Source organism: Carcharodon carcharias, chromosome 8 (genome assembly GCF_017639515.1).
Source record: "Carcharodon carcharias isolate sCarCar2 chromosome 8, sCarCar2.pri, whole genome shotgun sequence".
Lineage (NCBI taxonomy): Eukaryota > Metazoa > Chordata > Chondrichthyes > Lamniformes > Lamnidae > Carcharodon > Carcharodon carcharias.
In genome coordinates this window covers 15,109,553-15,134,806 of record NC_054474.1, presented here as the reverse complement: position 1 = coordinate 15,134,806, position 25,254 = coordinate 15,109,553, and the positions used below count along the sequence as shown (strand labels likewise).

At 49.5% G+C, this 25,254-nt stretch overlaps 1 protein-coding gene across 1 annotated transcript; it reads left to right on the top strand.

Annotated features, from left to right (window-relative positions):
* The first annotated feature begins 760 nt into the window (after positions 1-760).
* Positions 761-23,562, top strand: pcdh12 (protocadherin 12). Its single transcript, XM_041193531.1, has 6 exons — positions 761-1,133; positions 7,503-9,046; positions 14,862-14,950; positions 16,715-16,881; positions 19,447-19,939; positions 22,467-23,562. The coding sequence occupies exons 1-5, from the start codon at positions 818-820 to the stop codon at positions 19,935-19,937; spliced, it is 2,607 nt and encodes an 868-aa protein (XP_041049465.1). The 5' UTR covers positions 761-817; the 3' UTR covers positions 19,938-19,939; positions 22,467-23,562.
* Positions 23,563-25,254: the final 1,692 nt, after the last annotated feature.

The window sequence follows — 25,254 nt, the reverse complement described above, 5'->3', positions numbered from 1 at the left end:
AGGTACTTTTGAAGTGTCGTCACTGTTGCAACGTCGGAAACGTGGCAGTTAATTTGCGCACAGCAAGATCCCACAAACAGCAATGAAATAAGCCAGCGGGTAATCTGCTTTCAGGTGTCGGTTGAAGAATGAATATCAGGCAGGACACCTTGGAAGAGGTCACGAATCTCAGTTGCACCTCGGCATCAGGGTGCGGTAGAGAAATTGTGTGGGAAGTGGGGGGGGGGGGGGGGGGGGGGGGGGGGGGGGGGGTGGGCGGCGAAGGATTCAGGGCCTGGACTTGGTAGTGCCCTCGAGGGTCTAAATGTGCTTTTATGATCATCACCATGCGTGCTCTGCCTGAAGGCAGGTCCTTGGCTCATAGTCGTCTTCTGCATATTTCTCCATCCTGTGCCAGGCTTTTCATTTGCTAACAACTTCCTGGGGGTGGGGGGGATGGAAATCTGACTGGAGGGTCCTCCAACACTGACCCATCCAGGGTGCTGGTCACCTTAACCCTCACCCCACCCGTTCTGTTCTTGTTTCAGAATCCCAGCACCCACAGGGTTAACTGGGGCGGGGGCGGGGGCGGGGGCGGGGGCCGGGGGGGGGGGAGGAGCCTCACCACAGCCCCGCCCAGTCCTGTCCTCTCCTGAAAGCCACGCCCACTCGCATCCAGCCGCTCCTGGATTGGATAAAAGTTTCCGACGGGGGGCGCTGATTGGTCAGAGCGCCGGGGACGGGCGGAAAAAAAAAACTTTGGACGAAAGTGTGGAAAGAGCGGAGGCGGCGCCTCGGGGCGGAGGAGGTGGACCGGGGACTCCGGCTCCTTGTTCGGATGGTTCAGGGGCTCCTGTCCCAGTCCCAGTCCCAGTCCCAGTCCGAGACTGAGCCCGGGATCTCCGCCATGGGACAGGCGCTGCTGCTCTTCTGCTGCCTTCTAACCACCGCTTGTCCTCAGGATGTGCCGGCACCGGGGCTCGGTTACCACCGGCAGGAGGAGGAGGAGGACCTCCCGCCCCTGACCGGGACCGGGACCGGGACCGGGACCGGGACCCGGGAACCCGCGGAGAGGAGACGCCGAGAGCAGGAGCCCGGAGTCCGGGAGGACTGGCGGGATGGCGACCCCGCTCGTTGCCGCCTCCGGCACACAGGTAACGGTCTGGGCAGTCCTGAGGCCAACGGGGGACGGGGGTGGGGTGGGGGGGGGAGTCCGGCCGGGGCCGCGGTCACTCTGGATTCAATTGAGGAATAAAAACCCATTTTAATATTGGGGGTCCGGACCCTCCCTAGAAGCCAGAACCAACCCCCCACCCCCTGCTCCCCCCCACCCCCCACCCCCTGCTCCCCCCCACCCCCCACCCCCTGCTCCCCCCCACCCCCTACTCTCCTCCAGATCCCCCCCACCCCCCCTGCTCTCCTCCAGATCCCCCCCACCCCCCCTGCTCTCCTCCAGATCTCCCCCCCACCCCCTGCTCTCCTCCAGATCTCCCCCCCACCCCCTGCTCTCCTCCAGATCTCCCCCCACCCCCTGCTCTCCTCCAGATCTCCCCCCACCACCCCCCTACTCTCCTCCAGATCTCCCCCCACCACCCCCCTGCTCTCCTCCAGATCCCCCCCACCCCCTGCTCTCCTCCAGATCTCCCCCCACCCCCTGCTCTCCTCCAGATCTCCCCCCCACCCCCTACTCTCCTCCAGATCTCCCCCCACCACCCCCCTGCTCTCCTCCAGATCCCCCCCACCCCCTACTCTCCTCCAGATCTCCCCCCACCACCCCCCTGCTCTCCTCCAGATCCCCCCCACCCCCTGCTCTCCTCCAGATCTCCCCCCCACCCCCTGCTCTCCTCCAGATCCCCCCCACCCCCCCTGCTCTCCTCCAGATCTCCCCCCACCACCCCCCTGCTCTCCTCCAGATCTCCCCCCCACCCCCTACTCTCCTCCAGATCTCCCCCCACCACCCCCCTGCTCTCCTCCAGATCCCCCCCACCCCCTGCTCTCCTCCAGATCTCCCCCCACCCCCTGCTCTCCTCCAGATCTCCCCCCCACCCCCTGCTCTCCTCCAGATCTCCCCCCCACCCCCTGCTCTCCTCCAGATCTCCCCCCCACCCCCCTGCTCTCCTCCAGATCTCCCCCCCCACCCCCCTGCTCTCCTCCAGATCCCCCCCACGCCCCTGCTCTCCTCCAGATCCCCCCCACCCCCTGCTCTCCTCCAGATCTCCCCCCACCCCCTGCTCTCCTCCAGATCTCCCCCCCACCCCCTGCTCTCCTCCAGATCTCCCCCCCACCCCCTGCTCTCCTCCAGATCTCCCCCCCCACCCCCCTGCTCTCCTCCAGATCTCCCCCCCCACCCCCCTGCTCTCCTCCAGATCCCCCCCACCCCCCTGCTCTCCTCCAGATCTCCCCCCACCCCCTACTCTCCTCCAGATCACCCCCACCCCCCCTGCTCTCCTCCAGATCTCCCCCCCACCCCCCTGCTCTCCTCCAGATCTCCCCCCCACCCCCTACTCTCCTCCAGATCTCCCCCCACCACCCCCCTGCTCTCCTCCAGATCCCCCCCACCCCCCTGCTCTCCTCCAGATCTCCCCCCCACCCCCTGCTCTCCTCCAGATCTCCCCCCCCACCCCCCTGCTCTCCTCCAGATCTCCCCCCCCACCCCCCTGCTCTCCTCCAGATCCCCCCCACCCCCCTGCTCTCCTCCAGATCTCCCCCCACCCCCTACTCTCCTCCAGATCACCCCCACCCCCCCTGCTCTCCTCCAGATCTCCCCCCCCACCCCCCTGCTCTCCTCCAGATCTCCCCCCCCACCCCCCTGCTCTCCTCCAGATCCCCCCCCACCCCCCCTGCTCTCCTCCAGATCTCCCCCCACCCCCTACTCTCCTCCAGATCCCCCCCACCCCCCCTGCTCTCCTCCAGATCCCCCCCACCCCCCCTGCTCTCCTCCAGATCTCCCCCCACCACCCCCCTGCTCTCCTCCAGATCCCCCCCACCCCCCCTGCTCTCCTCCAGATCCCCCCCACCTCCCCTGCTCTCCTCCAGATCTCCCCCCCCACCCCCCTACTCTCCTCCAGATCCCCCCCACCCCCCCTGCTCTCCTCCAGATCTCCCCCCCACCCCCTGCTCTCCTCCAGATCTCCCCCCCCACCCCCTGCTCTCCTCCAGATCTCCCCCCACCAACCCCCTGCTCTCCTCCAGATCCCCCCCACCCCCCTGCTCTCCTCCAGATCTCCCCCCCCACCCCCCTGCTCTCCTCCAGATCTCCCCCCCCACCCCCCTACTCTCCTCCAGATCACCCCCACCCCCCTACTCTCCTCCAGATCCCCCCCACCCCCTGCTCTCCTCCAGATCCCCCCCACCCCCCCCTGCTCTCCTCCAGATCCCCCCACCCCCCTGCTCTCCTCCAGATCTCCCCCCCATCCCCCTGCTCTCCTCCAGATCTCCCCCCCACCCCCCTGCTCTCCTCCAGATCTCCCCCCCCACCCCCCTGCTCTCCTCCAGATCTCCCCCCCCACCCCCCTGCTCTCCTCCAGATCACCCCCACCCCCTGCTCTCCTCCAGATCCCCCCCACCCCCTACTATCCTCCAGATTCCCCCACCCCCTGCTCTCCTCCAGATCACCCCCCCCCACCCCCCCTGCTCTCCTCCAGATCCCCCCCACCCCCTGCTCTCCTCCAGATCCCCCCCACCCCCTACTCTCCTCCAGATCTCCCCCCCACCCCCCTGCTCTCCTCCAGATCCCCCCACGCCCTGCTCTCCTCCAGATCACCCCCACAACCCCCCTGCTCTCCTCCAGATCACCCCAACCCCCTGCTCTCCTCCAAATCCCCCCCACACCCCCTTCTCTCCTCCAGATCCTTCCCCCCCCCACCCCCTACTCTCCGCTAGATCACCCCAACCCCCCCACTATTAAGCGGGGGTATATATAGCTATAGGTCGGGTGACAATGGGAAGCTGAGAGGTGGAGGTTTCGGGTATGGGCAGACTGGGAGTGAGGGGGAAACAGATCAATGGAGGGATGCACAAGTCAGACTCAGTTTCTGATCCTGGGAATTGGCGGCGGCGGGTGGGGGTTGGGGGGGGGGGGGTGTGGGGGTGGGTGTGACTCACACAGTTGGCAGGTCGATGGAGGGATCAGTGGAATAAGAGGTAGATAGAGCTCATTGTGCAATAACGAGTGGCAGAAAGAAATATTGGGATGGCAGAATTGGCAGAGTAATGCCAAGGGAGGTGTAGAAATGGTTTGTCATTTTGGGTCACACATCAGGTGTGTTTGCCTAACGAAAGCCAGGTGTTTCCTGGTGCTTTCGGAGTGATGCTGAGGGAGGCCATTTGGCCTATCATACCTGTTGCTGGCTCTTTGAAAGAGCTATTTCGCTGTCTACTACGGCTATAAGGTGCAATTTTTGGGCTGGGGAGATGGTGGGGGATCCCTGAGAAAAAAATGCAGCTACTCTCAAGGCAGAAATGTTGTGTACATCAAGACTGTATGTGTCTGATCAGTAATCTTACTGTTGGTGTTTTTTTTTGAAGGAGGGACATGCAGCGATCCCTACTCATTAATTTTATGAAACATTTTAACAGATAATGAAATTATACTGAAATCTATACAGCAGGCAAAAGATTTACTTCCTATCTGACGATGTGTGGTCACAGATTATTCTCAGAAACCAAATTATAAACAGCATCATCGATTTGCGCCTAACTGCTGGCTTAATTGAAACGTTGGGTATCGTGGGATTTACTTCTGATATTTCCAACTGAGATGTTATTGCATCTTTCTACCATTTAACTGGAATTAAGGGAAGCAACTTTGGTTAGGGAATAAGCAGAAACATTAAGATTTGCTTCTGTGCAGACATTGTCAATAACTTGCTTTATCGCAGCTAATTGAGTCTAACAAGATAGCACATCTGGAAATAATTTTAAAATGATTCTGTGGGAAAAGAGCTCCAGTGTCTTATTCTAGCTTGGCGCAAATCCTGTTTGTGTTTATGCCTTGTTGAGTAAGGAATCTGACCGCCTACCACAAACCTGAGCTCATCCAAGGTTTCAGAGAGGGGGCAGACGAAATTTACCAGGAATGTGGGACTTAAATTACTAGGAGAGTCTGGAGACGCTGGGGTTTTACTCCTCAGAGCAGAGAAAGTGAAGGGGAGGTTTAATAGTGATATTCAAAATCATGTAGGGTTTTGATAGGATAATTATGGTGGAACAGTTTCCAGTGGCAGGAGAGTCGGTAACCAGAGGGGACAGATTTAGACAAAAGAACTCGAGGCAACATAAGGAAATGTCTTTCTATGCAGTGAGTTGTAATTTGGAATACATTGCCTGAAAAGATGGTGGCAGTTGATTCAACAGTAACTTTCAAAAGGAAAAGTGGATAAATACTTGAAGGGGATAGATTTGCTGGGCTATGGGGCAAGAGCAGGGGAGTAGGACTAATTGGATTACTTTTTCAAAGAACTGGAACAGACGTGATGGCCTCCTCCTGCTCTGTATGATCCCTGATCCACACCAGATAGGAATATTCCACTGGAGAGATTTCAGCTACTTAGATTTGGGATCTAAAATGTTAAGGTTCAGAACTCCCATTTGCCTCTATATTTAGGTCCCCAACTCCATATCCTGAAGGCAAGTGACGTTTCTGATGCTGACGTACTCTAAGATTTCCTGCTGCTTTTTTTTTCCCGCAAGCTGCATCTGGCGAGAAAAATGCTGCCAACTTTCTCGACTCTCGTGTGGACTGATTTTAATTGATCCACCGTTGGCTGCCAGGTCTTCAGCTGCCTTGGACCTAAACTCTGGAATCCTCAGCCTAAACCTCACCATTTTTGTTTCTTCCTCCTCCTTTAAGATGCTCCTTTAAACCTATCTCGTTTACCAAGCCTAGTGTCTCTTTATGTGCTTCAGTGGATGTAGACATCACTAATTATTTGGCATGGAGAAGGTGGTGGTGAACTCCCGCCTTGAACCGCCTGCAGTCCACGTGGTGTGGGTACGTCGACGGTGCTGTTAGGGAAGGAATTCCAGGATTTTTACACAGGAATGGTAAAGGAACGGCGATACAGTTCCAAGGCAGAACAGTATGTGCCTTGGAAGGGAGCTCGCACGTGGTGTTATAACACAAGAACACAAGCAAGGTGCAGGAGTAGGCCATTCGAGCCTGCTGTGTCACTCAGTATGATCATGCCTGATCTTGGGCTTCAACTCCACTTTCCCGCTTGCTCTCCATATCACTTGATTTCCTGAGAGACCAAAAATCTGCCTCTGGCAGTCCTAAATGTATTCAACGATGGAGAATCCACAGCCCTCTGGAATAGAAAGTTCCCAAGATCCGCAACCTTTTAAGTGAAGTAATTTCTCCTCATCCCAGTCATAAAATGATCGGCCCCTTGTCCTGCGCCTGGGTTTTTTTTAAGATTCCCCGATCAGTGGATGCGATCTCTCACATCCACCCTATCGCAGTGGAGTCCTTCCATGTGCCAATATTTATCCCTCGAACAGCATCACAAGACTAGGTTACCTGGTCATTGTCGCTGTTCCGGGTTTCTGTCTTCCCACTGCGTGGTTGCAAATTTTAGGGATCTTTCTGTGTGCAAATTGTCACTTTTCGTTCAAGTGACTACACTTCATTAAGTTAAAAGCAAAATCTAGATCTTGGTGTGCAGGGGACAGTTTCAAAGTTTGTGTATGATACAAAACTTGGAAGCATTGTAAACCACTTGCTATGTGAAAAAGGTTTTCTTGCATCACATTCGCTTCTTTTGTGAATCACTTTAAACTTGTGCCCTCTCGTTCTTGATCCTTTTACGAGCAGGCAGAGTTTCTCCCAATCTACTTTATCTAGCCCCCTCAAGATTTTGAACACACCTTTCAAATCTCCTCTTGTCTAAGGAGAACAGTCCCAATCCCTCCAATCTATCTTCATAACTGAACTTTCTCATCCCTGGAACCATTGTTTGTAAACCTCTTCTGCATTCTCTCCAATGCATTCACATCCTTCCTAAACAGTGGCACCCAGAACTGTACACAGTACTCTAGTTGATGTCTAACTAGTGTCTTATATAAGCTCAATATAACCTCCTTGCTCTTGTATTCTTATGCCCCTATTAATAAAGCCCAGGGTGCTGTATGCTTTATTAACTGCTCTCTCTACTTGTCCTGCCACCTTTAATGATCAATGCAAACTTGAAGAGAATTTTAGAATTCCCATCCTTGCTTCCAAATCCCTTTGTGTCCTCAGCCCAGTCCAGGCTAATATCCTCGTCCTTCAGATCTCTGTGCCCCTCCAGTTCTAACCTCATGAGCATTCCTGATTTCCATCGCTTCACCATTGTTTATCATGACTTCAGCTGTCTGGGCCCTAAGTTCTGGAGTTCCCTCCATGAACCTCTCTGTCTCTCCACCTCTCGCCCCCTCCTTTTAAGATACTCCTTAAAAACCTACCACTTTGATTTGCCCTTACCTCCTTCTATGACTCGGTGTCAATTTTGTTAAGTCGAATCGCATTTCATTTTATTTTCTAGTTCCGGGTAATGTCGGGGGTGATGAAGTCACATCGCTGGTTGCTGCTGGTCCTGACATTGTCTTGGTGCCTGAGGGAGTCCCGGCGAATGCTGCAATTGCTCTGGTTGAGGTGCCCGATTCCGATCAAGAGGCTGGAATCCAGTTTGAGTGTAAGCTTGAAGCCGAGGGGTATTTTCAGCTTGTGAAAACCTACCAGAGGAATTACTTAATTGTGACCAATGCCAGCCTCGATCGGGAGAAGAGGGCTGAGTACAGTCTAACGCTGGTAACCTTGGGCAAAGGGACACCAGCCTTTACCACAAATGTCCGATTCACGGTAAAGATCACCGATGTAAACGATAACGCCCCAGTCTTTGGTAAAAGTGCCTACCGAGCATCCATAGCGGAGAATGATCCTCCAAACACCACACTCCTGATAGTGACAGCCTCCGATAGTGACCTTGGCGCCAATGGTCAAGTCACCTACTCTATTCTGGACTCCTCTTTGGCAGGGACCCCTGTATCATCGTTACTTGGCATCCATCCCAACTTGGGTATTATTTACACCCTGGTATCATTTGATTATGAGCAACTGAGAACTGTGGACTTTGTGGTGGAGGCCAAAGATGGTGGCCGCCCTCCAACCAGGACCACGGTGCCTGTTAGGCTGGACATTAAAGACCTGAATGATAATTTCCCTGTCTTCATGTCCCCGGCATCACCAAGAATCACTGTGCCCCTTGGTGTGGAGTTGGCGGCTGATGCTGGTGAATGTGCCCCTGGGCAGACTGGCTTACTCGTGGTTAATGGGTCTCCGTCGCACCATCGCCAAAACATCTACGCGGTTACCACTGTGAAAGCGGAGGATGCAGATTCCGGTGCAAAGGGTGAGCTGCTGTACGAGATGGTGGGTGGTAGTGATTGGGGGCTCTTTGACATCAATGGCAGCACCGGGGAGATCCAAGCTACCGTTTGCAACCTCAGTGAGTTGTTGGCAAAAGACTGGACCATCTCGGTGCGCGTGCGGGACCAGGGGAACCCGCCCCTCTCTTCCAGTGCCAACTTCACGCTGACCTTCGTCCCCGCCTCGAATCCCACTCAGTCAAGGGAGAGGCTCAGTGCCCCGGTTGTCACGGCGATCTCGTTCGGAGCGCTGTGCCTCGCCCTGCTGCCGATACTGATTGCAAGCTGGGGCCGGTGCAAAGCCGAGAAGCGAGATGCCCGAGCGTACAACTGCCGCCAAGCGGAGACCGCCTACCAGCTGCACCCAAAAAGGCCCCTGAAGCAGATCCAGAAGACGGACATCACCCTGCTCCACCCGGGCGGCCGGAGCAGGCAAGGGCCAAACGCTAGCGTGCCCTCCGTCCCTCCGCCCCACCCTGGGACGCCTGAGGTGCAGCAGCAGATTCAGGAGGAATGTGCAGAGGTGGTGAAACCCTATCCGACCCTCCGGAGGGACCGCGACTCCCACCACCATCAGCTGCTGAGGGAGCTGGTTAGATTGTCCATGGCTGGCTTCTCAGATTGCACCCTGGAGCTGACATCCGTCTCTCCACATGTCCAGGTAAGAGGGGCTCCTCCCAAACCAATCGCAAACCGAGCAAGAAGCTGCTGGCAGTGTGGGGTCTGCATCCCTGGGGAGACATTGGCGTAGTGGTGACATCACTGGAGGCTCAGGTTAACGCTCAGGCGACAAGGGTTCAAATCTCACCACGGTAGGTGGTGGTAATAAAATCTGGAATATCAAGCAAATATGGTGACCATGACAATTTATCATCAATTGTTGTAAAAACCTTTTTTGGGAAGGAAATCTGCCATCCTTACCTGGTCTGGCCTACATGTGACCCACAGCAATGTGGTTGGCTCTTAACTGCCCTCTGAAATGGCTGAGCAAGCCACTCAGTCCAGGGTCAATTAGGGATGGGCAGCAAATGCTGGCCTTGCCAGCGACGCCCACATCCCATGAAAGAATAAAGAAAAAAAAAATTGCAGCATTTGCTAATTTTATGAATCGGTTCTCACAATGGGAACGTGTTTTGAAATTCGGGAGCGATGATTCTAGTCCATCAAGCTCTGGGCTGGCTCAGTGCAGGACTCACCTAGGTGTTGATGTTGGTTATTACTCAAAACGGGGTGATATGAGTGATTTTATCCAGGATTCAATCTGACCTAACTTCCTGGAATTATACGGCTGCGCGATCATGGTGTGTCTGCCTGTCATTTCTAATAAGGCTTCAGTGTTGCCAGTGAGTTGCACGTTTTCAGTTCTCTCCCCCTTGCCTCGCCACATAACCCCGTATAGAATTTCTGCGTTATCCTTGAAACAAACAGCATGAAAATGCTTCAGAATAGTTCACAACTAGTGGGAAACCCAGAATTGTGGAGGAGGCAAGGAATTTGGCGATTCACACAGACTGCTCGTCTTAAAATCTGGTGCCAAAGCAAATTACCATGGATGCAGGAAATCTGAAATAAAAACTGAAAATGCTGAAAATATTCAGGTCAGGCTGTGACCTGTGCAGAGAGAAACTGGTAACATTTCAGGCCGACTGTTCTGATGAATGGTGATTGACCTGAAACGTTAACCTTTCTTTTATTCTTTCATGTGATGTGGGTGGTCACTGGTTAGGTTGGCATTCATTGCCCATCCCTAACTGTCCTTGAGAAGGTGGTGGTGAGCCGCTTTCTTGAGGAGGTCTTGGTCAGTGGTCGTGTCCCTTTCACTGGACCAGAAGCTCCGGGTTCAAGTCCCTAGGATTTGTTGGCCGTGGAAGGAGCATTCATGACATAGTTTAGAGGACAGATAATCAGCCCAGGAATCCACTATTCCCAAAAAAGGGAAAAATAGTGAGCCACTTGCTTGAACTGCTGCAGTCCATCAGTCTCATTGTGTTGGTGAGAGGGAGTTCCAGGATTTTGACCCAACGACAGTGTAGGAACTGTGATATATTTCCAAGTCAGGGTGATCTGTAGTTTGGAGGGGAACTTTCAGGTGGTGGTGTTCCCATGTGTCGGCTGCCCTTGTCCTTCTAGATGGTTGAGGTTGGGAAGGTGCTGTCGAAGGAGTCTTGGTGAGTTGCTGCTGTGCTTCTTATAGATGGTACATACTGCTGTCACTGTGCATCAGTGGTGGAGGGAGTGAATGTTGAAGATGATGGATGGGGTGCCAATCAAGCGGGCTTTTTAAAAATTAATTTACAAGTTTTGGGCTTTGCTGGCTGGGTCAGCATGTATTGCCCATCCCTAATTGCTCTTGAGAAGGCGATGGTGAACTGCCTTCTTGAATTGCTGTAGTTGCTGTAGGTACACCCACAGTGCTGTTAGGGAGGGAGTTCCAGGATTTTGACCCATTGACAGTGAAGGAATGGGGGTATATCTCCAAGTCAGGATAGTGAGTGGCTTGGAGGGGAACTTCCAGGTGGTGGTGTTCCCATGTATCTGCTGCCCTTGTCCTTCTAGATGGTAGCAGTCGTGGGTCTGGAAGGTGCTGCCTAAGGAGCCTTGGTGAGTTTCTGCAGTGCATCTCGTAGATGGTACACACTGCAGCCATTGTTCATTGGTGGTGGAGGGAGTGAACGTTTGTGGATGGGGTGCCAATCAACGGGGCTGCTTTGTCCTGAATGGTGTCCAGCTTCATGAGTGTTGTGGGAGCTGCACTCATCCAGGCAAGTGGGGAGTATTCCATCACACTCCTGACGTGCTTTGTGGATGGTGGACAGGCTTTGGGGAGTCAGGAAGTGAGTTACTTGCTGCAGTATTCCTAGCCTCTGACCTGCTCTTGTAGCCACAGTATTTATGTGGCTAGTCCAGTTCAGTTTCTGGTCAATGGTAACCCCCAGGATGTTGATAGTGGGGGATTCAGTGATGGCAATGCTATTGAATGCCATAGGGTGATGGTTAGGTTTTCAGTCCACAGATGCTGCCTCATCATTTGAATATTACCAGCAGTCACTGTTATTGTACTAAAAGTTAACCAAGTGATGCTTCATTTGTAAGGAGCCCTGGCCAGACCCCATCTGGAATACTGCATGTATTTCTGTGCACCACACCTCAGGAAGGATATACTGACCTTAGACAGAGTGCAGCACACATTCACCAGAATTATACTGGAGCTAAAAGAGATAGATTATAGACTGGGTTACATAGTAGACCAAGCTTGTATTCTCCTCAGTATGAAAAATTAAGGGGTGATCTAATTGAAGTTTTTAAAATGCTAAAGGGATTCAAAAAGTGAAACTATTTCCTTTGGGACAGTCCAGAACAAGGAGGCGCAAACTGTAAAATTAGAGCTATCACTTTCAGTGGTGACATCGGGACGCACGTCTTCACAGTCAGGGTAGTAGAAATCTGGAACTCTTCCCTCAAAAAGCTGAGAGTATTTGGGTTAATTCTGAGCTTTCAGGGTTGAGATGGCTGGATTTTAATTGGGCAGGGGGATTGAGGGATGTGGAACTAAGGTGGGTAAATTAAAGTTAAGGTAAAGATCAGCCATAATTTAATTAATTGGGGATCTAAGGGGCCTCCTTCTGTTCTGATGTGGTGGTGTGTTACAGATCATTCGGAGTTGTGGCAACATGCATTTTTACCTGCGTGTTGTAGGCTGGATCTGTGGATAGTGATGGTAGAGGCTCCAACATTCTTTCCATTACATGGCTGACCAGGAATCTCTCCCGCTCTTACCACCTGCCATTGGTGTGTGTTGGAAGGATTGATAATCAGCTATTTTGGCTGTGTTATGGCCATCAAGTCCTGGGGTGGGATTTGAACCCAGAGCTTCTGACTCGGTGCCACAAGACCTCCCTGTTCCTGGTGTAGCGGATTGGAAAATGCTACAATCGCTCATTGACCATTTGTAGTTAATGTCAAAATCGGAAAAATCTCAACCTGTAAACTGCTAAAGTTTTGGTTTATTAACTTGTCGCTGGCAAAAAGCTGACAGTTAGTCAGGGGTTTATCCCTGCACAACTGCAAAGCGGGACACACTCGCTGCATTGTTCTCCCAGTTGTGTAGTTCCACTCCAGATGTTTACTAATAAGGTTCTGCCAGGTGCCGGGGAGGCTAATCGAGGCTTCTTGCAGCTCCTGGCTTAAATGTCTGAGTTTCAACATCGCACTGGTTGCCCCTGAGTGTAGGTGATTTAACCAAGGGGATTTAATTGAGTTTTAAGATGGTTAAAGGATTTGATATGGTGGATAAAAAGAAAACTATTTCCTCTTGGGGGGTGGGGGGGGTGGGGGGTGTGGAATCCACAACAAGGGGCATAACCTTAAAATTAGAGCTGGGCCAGTCAGGGGTGATGCCTGGAAGCACTTCCTCACACAAAGGCTAAAGGAAATCTGGAACTCCCTCCCCCAAAAGCTGTTGAGACTAGGAGGTTAGTTCTGCCCTTCTCTGTACCCGAGGGAATACAAGCACCATCTGGGCCACCTGACCTATAATTTAACCCTTTTAGCCTTAATATCATTCTGATGAACTGCATCTCTCCAAGGTCAATACATCCTTCCTGAGGTGCACTGCCCAGAACTGAATGCAGTATTCAAGATGGGGGTGGGGGGTAACCAGAGCTCTGATCAACTGTAACATAACTTCCACCTTTTGTATGCCGTTTAAGATAAAAGCCAGTGTTCCAGTAGCGCTTTTAATTATTTTTTTCTCCCCTCGTCCACTCGTGCTTAATGCTTCCTACACATGGGCCCCCATGTATAAAAATCACTAGTGGGCTGGTTTTAATGCAGTGACTGATTCTGCTTAATGTAAAGTGGATGGTGCCTCCTTTGAGCTGGCTTGTGAGCATGTTAGCATTTATCGGCTCGAGAACGTTTCCGAGCAGGGAAATCTCACCACACCCGCCAGATAGAGATCCAAATAGACCAGGCCTGCCCTCTCGCCGGAGGAGGGAGCCTCCCTGGGTGACTGCACGTAGTGATACTCAGAGCCGGGTCACAAAGGTTTTCCTGTGTTATGATATTTCACGTGAGATCACAAAGAGTTTGGAAGCAAGAGCTCCTGTGCATCGCCAATGGCTATTCCTGGATTGAATTGACACAGAGCCTTGTCTGATCAGTGTTCTTCCCATTCAGCAAGCGATGCAATCTTCCTCGATCTTTCTGCCTTCTTTGAATCCAAACCTGTGAAGATATCTAGAATGAACACATTAAATATTTGGATGGGTACTTTGCCACGCAGTCCACCCAAAGGAAGGAGAGATGAGTTCATGCTCCTTAGATTGTTAGTCTTTAATATAACGTAAGTTCAAATTTAAAAATCAAAATCCAGGCTGACTCCTCCGGACGGTCAGAGGTGCTGTCTTTCAGATGAGATGCTGAACTGAGGCCCCATCAGGTGGATTTTAAAAGATCCCACGGCACTATCCAAAGAGCAGGGGAGTTATTTATTTACATAGAGAGAGATTGGAGAACTCTTGAGGCACAGAGGGATCTGGGTGTCCTGGTGCATGATTCAGGAAAAGTTAGTGTGCAGGTGCAGCAAGTGATTAGGAAGGCAAATGGAACGTTGTTGTTTATTGCAAGGAGAATGGAATACAAAAGTAGGGAAGTTTTGCTTCAGTTATACAGGGCCTTGGTGAAACCACATCTGGAGTACTGTGCCCTTATTTAAGAAAGGATATAAATGTGTTAGAAACAGTTCAGAGAAGGTTCACTTGACTTCACCCCCCCCCACCGCCCACACCCTTTCCTTTACCCCAGTGGCCATTCTTCATGTTGAAAGGAATTTTAACTGGCAGGAGGAGGGATTTCAGAACCGACCCTCTCATAGCCTCCCCCAAGTGGATGAGACTAACTCAAACCTGACCTGTGTGCTGCCGTTCTTAAAAAAAAAAATTCCATTCCCGCTGTCGCTGGCTAGGCCTGTGTTTACTGCCCATCTCTAGTTCCCTTGAGAAAGTGGTATTGGGCTGTATTCTTGAACCATTGGCAGCAGGTTTGATGTAAGTCTTATTGCTGGGCCTCCTCAGGTATCAGAGCCAACCATGTTAGTGTGAGACTGGAATCACACCCAGGCTCAGACTGGGTGAGGAGCAGCAGTTTTCTTCCCTAAAAGGATGTCAGTGAACCAGTGGGTTCTTGCGACAGTCCAACAGCTTCCTGATCACTTTTCCTGATGCCAGATTTTTATTTTCCGGAATTTAAAAAATTCAGATTCTCAAATTTAGCATGGTAGGATTTGAGGTTGCATTCTCTGGGTTACTAGTCCAGTAATAGAACCATATGACACCGTAGAGGGTAGAATTCATGCCAACTAAGCTACTAGTTCTGAGTATGCTCTTAAAAGGGAAAAATCAAGCCCAGGATTTAGGGAGGTCCCTAGGGAGAGATGGAGTGACTTTTGATGGATAGTTTCCTTTCCTGTTTTACAGCAAATCTCCCAGCTGCTCTCCTTACTGCACCAAGGACAGTTCCAAGCCAAGCCAAATTTTCGGGGAAATAAATATTTAAGGAACTACAGGTACGTTCTCCTTAGAGCAGCGAATAATAGAACCTTTACAGTGCAGAAGGAGGCTGTTCAGCCCATTGAGTCTGCACTGGCTTTTTTGCAAGAGCATTCCACCTAGTCCCACTCCCCTGCTTTATCCCCATAACCTTGCACGTTCTCTCTTTTCAGGTAGTAATCCAATTCCCTTTTGAATACCTCGATCGAACCTGCCTCCACCACCCTCTCAGGAATTTTGTTACAGACTCCAACCAACCTCTGAGTGAAATTTTTTTTCCTCACATCACTTTTACTCTGCCAATTATTTTGAATCTGTTCCCTCTAGTTCTTGATTTTCTCTTGAGTGGGAACAGTTTCTCACTATTTACCCTGTCCATACCCCTCAGGATCTTGAATACCTCTATCGAGTCCCCCCTCAGCCTTCTTTTCTCCAAGGAAAACGGTCTTTGAAGTGTAGTCCCTGTTGCAATGTAGGAAAACACGGCTGCCAATTTGTGCAGAGCAAGATCCCACAGCCAGCACTGAGATCGTGACCAGATGAACTGTGTCTTTTTTTTCATAGTGATGTTGTTTGAGGGATAAATGTTGGGCAGGGCACTGAGGAGAACTCCTCAGCTCTTCAAAATAGTGGCTGTGAGCATCAGTTTCCATCTAAAAGATGGCACCCCTGACAGAGCAGCATTCCATCAGTACTGCATGATATTTCAACCCCAGTGATGCTGCACGTATCTGGTTGGAGTCACAATAGTGACTAAACACAGCGATTAATGGTAGTTATTAATCCTAAGAATCACTGGCAGGTCCAGTGAAAATTCTACCTCTTGTTATCTGGCTTATGCAGTGTAGCTCTGACTCAAACACTAATAGCACTGAATGAGGCGCAGATTCAAAATTGGACATGAAAAAATAAAGTTAATCTTAGTTCTCCAACATTCCCCTTCCTGTCCCAGTCCCTGTACTCTTTTGTTGCTTCCCAAATCCATCTTTGCTGCAACTCCATGTTCCTACATTGTAACACTTCAAAGGTATTCAATTGGCTGTAAAGCACTGGGATATTCCGAAGTTGTGAAAAGTCATGATAGAAAAGCAGGTCTGTCTTTCTAATCAGAGTTACAGGCCTGCACAGCACTGAAATAGCTGTAATCAACGTTGCAAATGACATCCCATGTGTCTGTGACCATGGTAACATCCCCCTTTGACATGGGTGATTATACCCCTCAGCCATTGCCCAGCTCCCTAGGGCTGTCATTGCCTAGTTCTACTCTTATCTGTCTAGTTGGAGCTGTGGAATCAAAGGTGCAAGTTGTTTTAATAAAATCATACAGAACAGGAGGAGGCCATTTGGCCCATCATGCTTATGCTAGCTCTTTGAGAGAGCTATCCATTTAGTCCTACTTCTTCTTTGCCCCGTAGCCCAGCAAATATCTCCCCTTCAAGTATTTATCCAATTCCCTTTTGACAGTCCCTATTGAATCTGCTCCAACATCCTTTCAGGTGGCGCATTCCAAACCATCACAACTCATTCCATTTAAACTCTCCTCATCTCCCCTTTGGTTCTTCTGCTAATTATCTTAAATCTGTACCCTATGGTTACCAATGCCCCCAACACAAGAAACAGTTTCTCTATTATTGTTATATTTAATAAAATAGTTAATTCTGCCCATGTTGTGTCTTTCATACATTTTCTCCCTCTCTCTCCAATTACTTTTCCTGTTATCCAAATTTTTAACTTTTCTTTCTGTCAAATCTAAGGGTGGTTGTTTAACTTTGTTGTCACAGGGCCGCAATGCAAGAGGCCGACAGGACCAGCTTGAAGGACAGTGGGCAGGGAGAGAGCGAGGAGGGAGACAGTGATTGTGACACAGGCAGAAACTCGCCCATTGACCACCTGCTCGAAGAGGGGCTGAGTGACTTGCTGTCCAGGGGTGGCTGGACAACACCAGCAGGTGAGAGGAGTCTTCCTGTTAACCTGTCCTGGCTTCCATGTCTGTTCTCTGTGCTGTGCAGGGGTAGTGTGTGTGTGCGCGTGCGTGTGCGCCCCCCTCTCGCTCTCTTTAACCTTGATCTCTGTGACCCCCCCCCACTCTCGCTCTCTGTGACCCCCCCCTCGCTCTCTGTGACCCCCCCCCCCTCGCTCTCTGTGAACCCCCCCTCGCTCTCTGTGACCTCCCCCTCTCGCTCTCTGTGACCTCCCCCTCTCGCTCTCTGTGACCTCTCCTCTCGCTCTCTGTGACCCCCCCTCTCGCTCTCTGTGACCCCCCCTCTCGCTCTCTGTGACCCCCCCCCTCGCTCTCTGTGACCCCCCCTCTCGCTCTCTGTGACCCCCCCTCTCGCTCTCTGTGACCCCCCCCTCGCTCTCTGTGAACCCCCCCTCGCTCTCTGTGACCTCCCCCTCTCGCTCTCTGTGAACCCCCCCTCGCTCTCTGTGACACCCCCCTCGCTCTCTGTGACCCCCCCTCGCTCTCTGTGACCCCCCCCCCCCTCGCTCTCTGTGACCCCCCCCCGCCCCCCCTTGAATGGTGTCAATGGTGTCTAGAGATGTAAACTGTAGTGACAGAAGGATTAAGCTTAGCTCTGAAGGTCAGTATTGTCAAATAGCCTGCCAAAGTTCATCACGCAGAACTCGAGGTGAGGAATGGTCACTGGACGAGAGACCAGTCAGCCACTATGTCCTTGGAATCACATTCCTTCGGGCGGGCGGAAGTCTAGTTGCCCTCAGAGCACTGATGAATCAGTTGTATTTTTATGACACTTTGACTGCATTCATAGGAACAGGATGAGGCCAGTCATCTCCTCGCCACTGTTTCCCCATCAATGAGATCATGGCTGATCTGTGTATTGATTCCATTTACCAACCTTGGCTCTGTAACTTTTAATAACCTTATCCAACAAAAACCCATCAATCTCTGTTCTGAAATTTCCTATTGATCCTCAGCCTGAAGAGTTTTTTGATGGAGAAGGTTCCAGATTTCCTCTACCCTTTGTGTGAGGGAGTGCAGCCTGGCATTACCCCTGAACTGCCTGGCTGTAATTTTATGGTTTTACCCCCTTGTTCTGGATTGCCCCACATGGAATAATAGTTTCTCTGTCAGCTCCTTTCATCATCTTAAACACCTCAATTAGATCACCCCTTAATCATCTATAACCAAGGGAAGACAAGCCTAGTCTATGCAGGGGGGAGATGGTGGCGCATTGCTAAAGGCACTCGACTAGCAATAGAGTCCCAGGCTAATACTCCTGAGGCATGAATTCAAATCCTACTTTGTAGCTGGTATTAATTCAATTAATAATAACAATCTGGATTTTAATAGTAACCATTACTTATCATCAATTGTCATTTAAAAACCCAGCTGGCTTACTACCGTCCTTCAGGAAGGGAGATCTGCCGTTCTTACCTGCTCTGGCCTACATGTAACTCCAGACCCGCAGCAATGGTGTTGACTCTTAACTGCCCCCTGAAATGACCGAACAAGTCTCTCTCTTCGAGGGCAATTAGGGATGGGCAACAAACGCTGGCCTTGCTGGTGACACCCCCATCCTGTGAAAGAATAAAAGGGGGAAAAAAGGAACCTGTACTTATAACTTTAGCCCCAGTTGTTTGAACTGTTGCTATCCTCCAGATGAGCAGCTTCATTGAATTTAGTTGCACACACCACCAGGCTGGATTTGAACTCACGATTTCTAGGTTGATGGTTCACAACCAGAACTACAAGCTCGTCGTAAACAATCGGCACTGACTGTCGAGGAATCATTGACACCGCCTCAAGGGGAAATCCGAGGGGCCGTGTGGAAAATGGGGAGAAATGTTAGTGATGCAGTAGCTTCTCTGAGGGACGTTATTTAGAACAGTGCAGAAGGACCTTTACTCTATATCTAACCCCGTGCTGTACCTGCTCTGGGACTGTTTGATGGGCCGGTGTAGAGGGAGCTTTACTCTGTATCTAACCCTGTGCTGTACCTGCCCTGGGAGTGTTTGATGGGGTCATTGTAGAGGGAGCTTTACTCTGTATCTAACCCCGTGCCGTACCTGTCCTGGGAGTGTTTGACGGGGACAGTGTAGAGGGAGCTTTACTCTGTATCTAACCCCGTGCTGTACCTGCCCTGGGAGTGTTTGATGGGGACAGTGTAGAGGGAGCTTTACTCTGTATCTAACCCCGTGCTGTACCTGTCCTGGGAGTGTTTGATGGGGACAGTGTAGAGGGAGCTTTACTCTGTATCTAACCCCGTGCTGTACCTGTCCTGGGAGTGTTTGATGGGGACAGTGTAGAGGGAGCTTTACTCTGTATCTAACCCTGTGCTGTACCTGTCCTGGGAGTGTTTGATGGGGATAGTGTAGAGGGAGCTTTACTCTAGCTAACCCTGTGCTGTGCTGACCCTCTGGAGTTAGTGGCCCAGTGTGCAGAGTTCCTTTCCCACATCTTTCACCTCATTAAGTAGAGTGTGCTTAGATGTATATCCTACAGTTGGAACAGGGTTGCTCCTGACTTTTGTTTTATGTTGCTGTGCTTCAGTGCTAGGAGCGAGGGCCAGCACGGGAGAGGAGCTGAGTCTAGAGGACCTGTGTTGGATGTTGCCAACACCTTTGCCGTCTAATTACAAGGAGAACGTCTTCAAACCCGAGGTAACCGAGAATCCTCCACCCGCCTGTGATGGCGAGAAGAACACTTTCTCAACCTTTGGCAAAGATCCGCTGGAGTTTTATCCTGGGACAGAGGAGCCGGCTGTCAAAGGATCCCTTTTGACGGAAATGAGTGCCCTATTCCAGCTCCTGCTGTCACAGAAAGCTGAAGCCTATGCGGAGTCGAGCCCTGAGCTGCTCTTAAAACTCTCGGGTCGGAGAAATGTCTCCAGCGACGGCGAAGGGGACGTGAGCGGTGTGTTGAGTGGGGGCAAGTTCCCTGGGTGCAGTGGTCCCAGCAGTGGAGCCAGACATCTCCCTGTGGTGCAGGAAACCGCAGAACAGAGAGAGGAGACCGAGCTGGACTTCCATCAACTGGTTTAATGGTGAGTGAATGATCGTCAAGACCCATGAGCACTTTTTAAAAAAAAATTCCTTCGTGGGATGTGGGAGTTTGCTGGCATTGGCAGCATTTATTGCCCATTGCTAATTGCCCTTGTTCAGAGGGCATTTAAGAGCCAATCACATTGCTGGTGGGTCTGGAGTCACATGTAGGCCAGACTAGGTAAGGACAGCAGATTTCCTTCCCTAAAGGACGTTATGCAGTATTCAAAATCGCTGGCACTGCAGTTACCCACTTTTCCCCCCCCACCCCACCCGCCCCTTAATCATGCACTCGATTATTTGCTTACCTTGCTTTTAAAACTAAAAGAACAATTCTTAAGATGTGGGTGTCACCGGCAAGGCTGATAGTTATTGGCCACCCCTTGTTGCCTTTGAGAAGGTTCTGGGTCGTGATTCTTTATTCCAGAGGGCGGCAGGGCTAACCCAAAGGTTGGTGTGGGATTGGAGTCACCTATAGGTCCAGGCTGGATACGGACGCAGATTTCCTTCCCTAAAGGAACACGAGTCGACCGGTTGGGTTTTTGATGAGCATCCGACAGCTTCATGGTCATTTTTACTGAGACGCACTTTTTAAATTTCTGGCTGTTCTTTAAACTGCCAGAGTGAGATTTGAATTCGTGCTTTCTCTTGTTCAGTAACGTGTCCATGACACTTTTGAGCACTGCCAGAATTTGCTCAGAAATTGGAGATTTGGGTTTAGGTGACAGATGGGAGTCTGAGACTGTCAGGGGGAAGCAAAAAAAAAAACTCTAAATTTATTATATGGAAAAGTTCACTTGAGATTTGTGTACTTGGGACTATGCTCCGAATCCCCTTACTCACTGATAAAGAAAAAGACAGTGATCTGTCCCATTACCTTGAATAATTGAGGCCCCCTCAATATACAATCAACACTAATATAAATCTTCAAATCATGGGCAGAGTACAGAACAAGGCCGTTTGGCCCATCATGCTGTCCTAGCCTTTCGCTAGAGCTATCTAACTGGACCCACAATCCAGCCCTTTGCTTTCCCATCGACTTTTCCTTTCAGTACATGGTTGCTATTTTCTAGTCCTGGGTCGGTGTGTTTGTGCCGAGTGACTGTTATTGGCATCCATGCCAGGTGTTTCCTCTGGCTCATTCAGGGTGTGGCTGCTTTAGCCCAGTTCTCAGAACGGATGTGCGTTTGACTGAGGTGTTCTCAGGAATAAACTGAGTGACACAAAAACAGACTCCCGGGACTTCCTGAAGAGATTCTTTTCCACAGGACTGATCTGATTTACCTTCAGGCTGGTTGGAAACATTTTCAAACTGGGCACGTTGCCAGAGACTGTCTGACTTTTCTCTTTTCTTTGTATTTTACTCCCTTGTCCAATGGCCTTGCAGCAGTTATGCTGAAGTATACAAGATCCTGAACGGCCTTGACAAGGTGGACGTGGAAAGGTTGTTTCCTCTTGTGGGTGAGTCCAGAACTAGGGGGCACTGTTTTAAAATTAGGGAACGCCCGTTTAGGACAGAGATGAGAATTTTTTTCTCTTGAGGGTGGTGCGACTTTGGAACTCTGCTTCAGAAGGTGCTGGAGGTGGGGTCATTGAATATTTTTAAGGCAGAGGTGGATAGATTCTTCTTAGGCGAGGGAATCAAAGGCTATCGGGGTTAGATGGGAATGTGGAAATCGAAACACAAGATGATCAGCCAGGATCCTATTGAATGGCGGAGCAGGCTCAAGGGGCTGAATGGTCTACTCCTATTCCTACTTCTTATGTTCCAGAGACTTGAGCCCCGTGATCCTGGCCAATATTCCTGGTGCAGTGCGAGTGCTGCACTGTTGAAAGTGCCGTTATTCCTCTTGGACAAGCATAACAATGGCTATAGCTTCTTTTTCGAACAACAGGGGAGTTCTCCCTGGTCAATATTTACCTGTTAACATCTCAAACAAAAAAACAAATTAACTGGTCATTATCTCACTGCTGCTTGTGGGAGCTTGCTGTGTGCAAATTGGCTGCTGTGTTTTTCACTTTTCAACAGTGACTATACTTCAAAAACACTTTATTGGCTGTAAAGCACTGAGACACCCACTGATGGTGAAAGGTGCAATATAAATCCAAGTGTTTCTCTCTTTTTTGCTGCTGGCGGGAGCTTGCTGAGTACAAATTGGCTGCAGCATTGCAACAGTTACAGCCAATTACGTACTCATATTGTAAAATATTTTGGCATATCCTGAGGCCATGAAAGGGGTTTTAGAAATGCCTTCTCTATGCATTTAAAGGGGAAGCTGAATAAGTACGAGGAAGAAAGAAGGATATGTTGATGGGGACGATATGAAGAGCAACATGAGGAAGCTCATGAGACTCACTGATACGTGTCTTGGAGTGTCTGTGCTCAAATCCTAAGTAATTCTTTCTTGGCATTAATGGTATTAAACCAGGTAATACTGATGTCCCCGTTATAGATTAAGTGTGGAGAAGAGTCCGTTAGCCTGGCCCCTCTTGCCTGTATATTATTGACACGTTCATTTTCCATTGTAGATCTCGTCAGCCGTTCATTGCGAAGAGTTGGATGAATCTGGAAGAGGTTGGACGTCAATCGAAAGTCACTTCCAGTGTTTTCGATCGGTTTCTGAGGGAAGTTGGGTGCAAACCTGGAGAGACCAAGTGGATCTAGACTGTGAGTTCACGACCTTGCTGCTTGAAGTACCTGGCCTGGATTAATACTCAGATTTACCGCTGGCACCTCCTACACTCTTCCCTCATGCAGGGCACTGAGTGTGTGTGTGTGTGTGTGTGTGTCACAGTCGTCCTCGAATCGGTAGGTCAGACAACAGCCGAAGACCTCTACCTGAAACGTTAACCTGTGCACCTCACTGTCCCAGGACTGGACCCTGGGGGGGGGGGGGCAGCAATGTTGATATTTTAGTGCACATTCACTAAAAGGATTTTGTAAATATTTCCCCAGGTTTTACAGATATCCTACTGAAAGGAAGCTTTGTGGTGAACATTTTGACCTTACCCTGTACCTATCCCAGTCAAATACTATAAAATATTTTTCTATTCTATTTAATGATTTATTCCTGACTCAGTGCCCTGGATTTTATATATTTATATATTTTCTGTCACCTACCTTTATTACTCAATACCTAATGTATATTTTTGCTCTTTGCAATAAAAATTTGTGGAAACCTGGAGTAATTAAGACTGTGACATGAGCTTTCAAGGGATAAGAAATCTGCAGCAAAAGCTGCAAAGCTGTCACTTGCTCACAGCCCGGACCTTTGTCCAAGTGACTGGCCCTTGCATGTCAGTGTTGGCACACTGCTCCACTCTGGGGGCATCACAGGTAATGTTATTTTCCTGTTTAAAAGGGTGATAGAACAAGTCGAGGGAAATATTGCCTAGTTAGCTGAATGTCACTGGTAGAAAAGGTAATGGCATCTGTTATGACCACAGCAGACGTTATTTGCTGTGCAAACCAAATTCCAGAGGGAAATTTGGCTTAATAGGCCATACTCTTTATTTTTGTGTTCTGAAAACATACTGATCTCAGCAGCAGGAAGTCTAGTGACATTTTTGACATCTTTAAAAAGAAGTAAAAGTCCTATTACAAGAAGAAAAGAAAAGTTAGGCATGTAAGATTGCAGTTACGCAGTTAAAAGGAGTCTTACAATATATCTCCCCCAAAAATCTTCTTGCTTGGTCAGACCTGCAAGCAAGAACCTCCCAACACTCTCTTATAGATGTTTAGCTATAAAAATCCAGTAATATTACCCAAGTCAAACTGCTGTAGCATTACTAAAGTCATACCATATAATCTCGTAAACTCTCTTTTACGCTGCTGTGGAAATCCAAGACTTCAGAACAAGACTGCTTTTTGCAGCCCAAGACTTTTCTGGCTTGACATGCAGTTTGAATCAGCCATCCATTCTCCCAGCCTAGAGCTGTTTCCAGGAGATCTTCCTCACATAGCCAAGCCTCAAGACCTCCACAATAACTCTGAAACACGCCCCCCCCACCCCGCAACTTTAATCTCAGCTTCCATTGTTCTCACACCTCTTTGAAACTCAAATCCATCCAAATGTAAAATCATGTTTCTATTTTGTCTCTGCTTTTGGATTTTATGAAGTATAATGTAGTATACCTTCTTCTATTTACCCAATGAACTCCTGTAATATGCAAAAATGTTTTTTGCCACCTCTGACTTCACTTTGATATTCAAATAAACTCTCAACTTATCTAACAATGCAGATGTTAGATCCAACCTATGTACTTGTACCTCAAACTCCCACCATAATATCTTACAAATGTACATCTAACACCTCTATCCTTTCATGTCTTACCTCTCAGACAATCTGTCTTTAGTAACCTTTCCCCAGCTTAATTAAATCATATACACACACACAGACATACACACAGCCTTCCTCACAGAATAACACTACATTCCCCAAAAATATTTTAAAAATAACATCCAATAGAAAACCATCTAGGGGCAGGAAATATAACAGTCAGCACTGATTTCAAAAGGGATGGTCATACTGGACCAAGCTTATTCAGCTCTTCAAAGTAGTATCTGAAAGGGTAGATAAGGGTATTGAAGTAGATGTAATATACTTGGAACTTTGGTCTTTGATAAGCTAATGCATTGTAGACAACAGGACTAAAACCAAAGTATATGGAGGTGGGACAGGTAGCAGGCTGGACAGCAAAGTGGCTATAAATGTGAAACAGAGTAGGGATTAAGAGTTGGCAAAAGGTGGAAAATTATGTCCCACAGGGATCGTTGTTGGGACCACTGCCATTCACAATTTACATAAACAACTTGGAATTGAGAATTAGAAGTATAATTAAAAATTTGCAGGTGATGTCAAATTAAATCAATACAGGGGAGGACTGAAACAAAATACAAGACATTAGTAAACTGTGAAATTAGTCAATAAATGTTAACATAGGTAAGTGTGTGTTAGTACATTCTGGTAGGAAGAATAAGGTCGCCAAACACTCACTGGTAAATAAGGATCTAAATGAGCTACAGATACATAAATCACTAACGTAGCAATACTGTTCATTGAGCCAAAGTAAATGCAAATGAAGCAGTGGGAGGGATAGCACTGAAAAGCAGAGAAGTTATTTTAAGCTTATATAGAACCTTGGTTAGACCACACTTGGCGTACTTTGTATAATTCTCGTCTCCAAGTTATAAAGAGGATATAAAGGCATTGGAGAAATGACACAAAAAAAGATTCACAGGGATGAAAGCAGAACTGAAAGGGTATGACCATCAGGAAATAATGAACAGGCTGGGACAGCTGACTCCAGGGAAGAG

Bases quoted from the DNA above. Each gene is read 5' to 3' on its own strand.
- pcdh12 (XM_041193531.1), top strand. From the start codon at position 818: ATGGTTCAGGGGCTCCTGTCCCAGTCCCAGTCCCAGTCCCAGTCCGAG. The intron at 1,134-7,502 runs GTAACGGTCTGG...TTTATTTTCTAG, and splicing joins TTGCCGCCTCCGGCACACAG to TTCCGGGTAATGTCGGGGGT. The intron at 14,951-16,714 runs GTACGTTCTCCT...TTGTTGTCACAG, and splicing joins AAATATTTAAGGAACTACAG to GGCCGCAATGCAAGAGGCCG.